At 43.3% G+C, this 6,000-nt stretch overlaps 1 protein-coding gene across 3 annotated transcripts in view; it reads right to left on the reverse strand.

Moving 5' to 3' along the window:
• The window catches only part of PLCH1 (phospholipase C eta 1), a 147,217-nt gene extending 146,276 nt beyond the window's left edge, over nucleotides 1-941 (reverse strand). For all 3 annotated transcript variants that reach the window (XM_026649951.1, XM_026649950.1, XM_026649949.1), the window contains exon 1: nucleotides 863-941. In XM_026649951.1, coding sequence (XP_026505736.1) covers nucleotides 863-941 — 79 coding nt within the window. The remainder of the gene's footprint in view (nucleotides 1-862) is intronic.
• Nucleotides 942-6,000: the final 5,059 nt, after the last annotated feature.

Raw genomic sequence — 6,000 nt, forward strand, 5'->3', positions numbered from 1 at the left:
CTTAAATGAAAGGTTTGATTATTGCTTTAAAAAACTCTGGACTGTAGATTCAGCTAGTCAAAGCAGTTATCTTGAAAGTCTCCAATACTCATTAAAATATACAGTCATATGAATTGACAAGAAATTAAAAGCACGTTATTCAAAACAGGGATGTTCACAAGCCTCTTGGCCAGATACAAAGCTGCCTACCTAAGGAACACAGCTTTAATCTAGACCTGGTCAGCTACACCAACCAAAAATCCTCCTCCCACGTCCCACACAGTTCTCTTTCAGCACAAATGGAAACTACATCTCCACCAGGGACTGACAGTACTGCCTGCTGAACTGCCACTTTACCAGGGAGCTTGAAGTTTAATAGTGCTTAAGTGATCTTGGAGATTTTGGCACAAATTCAACCCTGATATAACTGGGTGCAACACCATGAACATCAATGGAAACACATCAGTACTGAATATGACTGTCTGTCTTAAACATAAAAGACACAGAATATGACTGTGCCCAAAGCATGGGAAAAATTGTAAACTGCAGGATTTTCTCCAGTATTTCTGGCCATCATCAGAAGTATAAAAGCAGAACTTTCCCTGATATGTTTACATGATACCCTTGACCTACACCATCAATCAATACATTTTTATTATAGTAAATTGTAATTAAAGTGGTATGCTTCAATAAGCACTTCCATAACAAACTAATATGCCGTTATCTTGCCAAGTAAAAACTGTAACTCCAAAACATTAAAAAGCATTACTAAATCTACTTTTTATTATCTACAAGAAGATAATTATTACCTAGTTATGTGCCACTATAAAATTTCAGTTGCATCCGAGTGAAGTAAGAAATGAAAAGAAAACATGCAGCTTACCATGAAATACGCCATTGTCCACTAAAAAATGTCTGCAGTACTGCAGACAACTTTTCTTATCCAGGCTCCAATAACTCATTGTGACAAGACTTCCTGCTCAGCATCAAAGACAATTACCCTGCAAAATGAAACAGAATACAAGTATAGATAATAGAAAGGTGTCCATCTTACCTCACACACCACCTCTCTCCACTAAACAAAAAGAATGACATATATAATTATTATAGTTGTAATAAAGGTATGTTTATTGGCATTCTTTATGCAAAATAGCCCAACAGCTTTACTCAAAATGCTACAATGACTATTGTCTGTCGCCTGTCATTCTCAGGATTTCTAATGTGCCCATCTCCAAGATATCTAGACACCTAAGAACCTATTACAGCACACAACATCCACAGTTTAACTCTCCAGACTATACTAATTCACACCTCAATTTCCTGTCTGCTCTGCGGGATTCCAGCTCCTCCAAGCAGCTTGATTGGGGTGGGGAAGAAGATTCATCTTTGAGCCATTTGTCTCTTTTCACCCACTCCTTAGCTGACCTCTGGAAAAAAGTAGTCAGTCAAGGTGACTCCAAAAACTTCAGGCCATGGCCCCTTTACAGTGGCCCCTCAGCTGACTGACATTCTGGCCGCTGGAAAAATATCCACTCGTGTTAGGACTGAGGGTCCAATCCTGCTCCAGTTGAAGGCAGTGTGGGTTTTCAAGAGCAGCAGGAGCAAGCCCATCAAGAGACTCTTCAAGGGGAATTTACTACAGAATGCTAGCAGTGATAGCCCTCAGAACAGACAGTAACCTCTCTTATAACAGGCCCCAGAAATTTCTCAGAACTTCTTAGCTCCAGCAGCCAATTTTGCTTAATCAGTCCATTAATATTTATGAGTCAATTAAAATGAAAATGCACTCTAATCAAATTTTAAACAAAGACAAGCTAAGTGAAAAACAGAAACAGTGTAGCTGAGAAAAAAATCAGCCCTTCAGTGCTTGTGAGTATTTGGACCACGAGTTAAGTCTTCTGTTCCATTGCTACAAGAGAAGACAATGTAAACAGTTGGAACTATTATTTTCAGGGATCAGAGGCGATGTCTACACTACCATTTATGTCGGCAAAACTTATGTTGCTCTGGGGTGCGGAAAAAACACTCCCCTGAGCAACATAAGTTTCATTCGCATAAGTGGTAGTGTGCATAGCTGTCCGCGGGAGAGCTTCTCTTGTTGCCATAGCTACCGCTGCTGGTTGAGGTGGTTTTATTATGTTGACAAGAGAGCATAGAGCTGCTACATGAATGATCTTACAGCAGCGAGCTGCATCGGTACAGCTGTACCGATAAAATGTAACTCTTAAAATGCTGGTGGATATATCTCAAAACAAAGCTTTATTTATTCAAACCATTTTACTAAATTCATTTGTGAAGAATTCCAACCTTTTGTTAATTAGAAATGGGCCTTGCAAAATCCATCCCATCATAGCAGGGCCTGTTAGTACAGACTTGGTTAAGGCTCAACCTGTCAAATAAAGGGGTTTATAGATCTGTCATGAATATTCCCTTCACAATGGGGTTTGTTACTTACGACACTAAAGATCCGATTTCCAAAAGAGCTCAGCACCACTATTAGGATCACATTTTCAAAAGAGGTCAGCATCCATTTAGGCATCAAATAAGCAGCCAGATTTTCCAAAGTACCCCCCAAGATGAAAATGGGGGCTGGATGCTAAACACTTCTGATGTGGTCCCGGTCCATGACTAGGACTACTAGGCACTGTAGTAATGATAAAATCTGACCAATTATTTTGGTGCCTCCAGGGGATTGTAGCTCTTTTGAAAATTTGGCCTCAATTGTGGTTGCTCAGCATTTGAAAATCTGGCACCATGTAGCCAGCATTCACTCTATTGGCAATCAGCATTAGTATGAGCGAGCAGCAGGCAAACCCAAGAATTTTGACTGACCTGCCTCCAGCTTCCTCACTAAGATATTTATATGGTCCCCAACACCATAGTAACTGAGCTCCATACAATCTTTAATGTACCTATCCTCATCACACCCCTGAGGCAGGGCAGTGCTGTTATCCCCATTTTGCAGAGGGGCACTGAGGCACAGAGAGACTAAGTGGCTTACCTATGGTCACACAGGACATCTGTGGCAAAGCAGGGAACATAACCCAAGTGTCTCAAGTCCTAGGATAGTGCCCTAACCACTGGACCACCCTACCTCTCTAACACTGCAGCCTGTATTTTCTGTGCACCTCTTCTGCACAGTGCACTCCTGAGTGGGGCAAAGTTCTAAGGCAGGCAAGGCCATCGAATTGGCCATGTGGCACTAGCAGTCTCTCCATCTCTCCCACCTCCTCCTCCTTTCCCCATTGGGGTACAGTAAGGAGTCATAATCTAGGCAGGTGCTAAGAAAGGGGAACAGCAGTGGAAGGAGTAATCTTAGCAGTGCAGCATCCTCCCCAGTGTGCAGCAGAGCAGTCCCCTTTGCAGGTGAGGAGCCTGCAGTATGCTCTGCAGCTGCATTGAGTTCCTGCCCCTTTGGATGAGGTCTCTGCTCATCTCATCCCCAGGACGGTGGGTGCCTCCTCTCCCCGCCACCATGTGGCCTTAAGAGAAAACTGCAGATAGCAGCCAGCCAGAGACTCCAGCTGGTAGGAGCAGGTGCAGGGAAAGCAGGGACCTCGGCACATTCACAGAACTTTCTACAGTTTTAGCTGGACTTTCTCTGCCCTGAGCTGACTGGCTGTTTGCTCCACTCCTCGCACCCTCAGTCTCTTCAGTCAGCTTCACTCCTCACCTGACTCCCTTATCCTCCTCTCCTGCTCACTTCCTTCCCTCCTAAGTAAACACATCTCAGTCACCCCCCCCCCAAACATGTAACTGCCATCACAAAGTTCACTCTGCTTCTGTGTTCCACCTCTTCCCCTACCGTGTGTCTGTCTGGTCTTTTTAGATTGTAAACTCTTCGGGGCAGGGAGCATCTATGACTCTCTGTACAGAACCTAGCACAATGGGGCACCACTCTTGGTTGGCCCTTTGGCACTACTGTAATAAACATGATTAATATAAACAATAATAAAAGGAGCTGCTGAATGCTCATGTCTAGGGAAGGAAAGGGGCTGAGAGGGAAAGGTTCAGTCTGCCAGAAGGAAGAGTGGGAGTCCCCTTCTCCCCGTTTGCTGTGCTTGCATTTTGTGTTTGTTCCAGGTTGAATTTTCCTCCACATGCACAAATGAGTATAAATTCCCTTCTCTGATTCAGACAAAATGCTGCTGCTAAAATAATCTCCTTAGACTATTGCTCTGCAGCCCCCCCAGTCCTTCCACTGGCTTCCAGTTTCCTATCATATCAAGTACAAGCTTCCTGTCTTTACTTTCAAAGCCTGCCACAGCTCTGCCCCCTTCCTATAAACTTGCTCTTGTCACCTAGTTATCACCCTCCCGCCTCCACTCTTCCAGTGCTGCCTGCCTCAGCTACCTTCTTCTATGCTCCTCCTGCAAACACCTTCATCCTTTCAGCCCCTTTCTTGCATGCTGCCTCTTATCCTGAAACACTCTCTGAACTGATCTGTAAGGCTGCTCCCCCTTCTCCTTCAAATCTCTTCTAGAGACACACTTCTGTCACAGCTCCTACAAGAAATCAGTCACCATTTCATAGCTAGACTGAGGGGCTGCTAGGGGAGCTGGCTGCAGGGCCGGCTCCAGGCACCAGCTTCTCAAGCAGGTGCTTAGGGCGGCCGTTCCGGACAGGGGCGGCAGTTCCAGGTATTCGGCGGCAATTCGGCGGACGGTCCCTCACTCCGCCTGGGAGTGAAGGACCTCCCGCTGAATTGCAGCCGCAGATAGCGATCGCGTCTTTTTTTAGATCGCGATCGCGGCTTTTTTTTTTTTTTTGGTTTTGGTTTTGGCTGCTTGGAGCGGCCAAAACCCTGGAGCCGGCCCTGGCTGGCTGAGGGACAGTTGATGTCTTTTACTTATGTAATTACAAAATTGAAAAAAGAAATGAAATTTATTTATACATTTTTTATATATATTTAATTGTTTTCCCATCCCCAAACCTTCACACTGTGTCCATCTTCCACCTAGACTATAAGCTCTTCAGGGCAGGGATCCACCACTCTACTTGTAGAGCACCTACCACAACAGGGCCCAATCCTGATCTTAGTGCTACCATGATATAAAAAAATAATTAAAAAGATGAAGGTTTCCATAAAAAGTGTGAAAATTAGAAGTCAGGTCTCTCCAAAACAGCAATTTTAAAAAAGCTTGTGATCTTTAAGCCAATCACATAATTTATTTGGGTTTGTCTCATGTTTTTGAAGCCTTGGGGTTGACAACACTGCGTATCCCCTAGTAGGAGAATAGGGCCCCAGATTTGATGTGTTGTTTTTTTTTAAACCTGAACACACCCTACAGTCTCCAGACCTGAGTCATAAACCTCTTTGAAATGACCATAGGCAAAAGGATGCATGGGTGGAAAAGACTTTGTACAAGCTTGGCTAAAAAGTCACTCCTCCTCTCAGGAAAGCTCTGCATGGCTGCCTGGAAGAGTTATCCACTATCTCACAACAGCATCCATGGAATGATTAGTTGTAAAAAGCAAATTAAGGAGAAAACACCTCTGCAGCTCTACAAACATTTTAGACCTCACAAAGAGTTTTGTATTTTCTAATTACACATTGAAGGTGTTAAAGATTTTGATGGGTTTTCAGTGCAGGGGGCAATGCTGGAGGGCGTTTACACACTATCAGAATTAGAAAACAGATTGTTTGGGAAAAGCAAGGAAGAAAACCATGCATAATATTTAGGGAGAAAGAAAAGAGAGAGCAGAAAGCATTGTCTGTGCATAAAATGTTAATTTTTCTTTATTTTTATTATGTGAAGTTTTTTACCCCAAATTTTAAAGGGGTGTTTTGCACATTCCTCTTGGGCATACAAACTTTTAAAAATTTGGGTCATTGCTACTTCTGGGTTTTTAATCTCATTATCATCCCAAGTTTTTTGTAGCTCATTTGATGAATTTTCTGTCTACTTTTTATGATGGAGGAGTCACGACCCTGGGCCCAATCCTGCTATTATTGAAGTCAACAGGATTTTTGCCACTGATTTCATGAACTAGATACAGCACATTTTCATTCTGGGGAGG

This window comes from Terrapene carolina, unplaced genomic scaffold, assembly GCF_002925995.2.
Source record: "Terrapene carolina triunguis isolate 2854851 unplaced genomic scaffold, T_m_triunguis-2.0 Scaffold88, whole genome shotgun sequence".
NCBI classification, from domain to species: domain Eukaryota; kingdom Metazoa; phylum Chordata; order Testudines; family Emydidae; genus Terrapene; species Terrapene triunguis.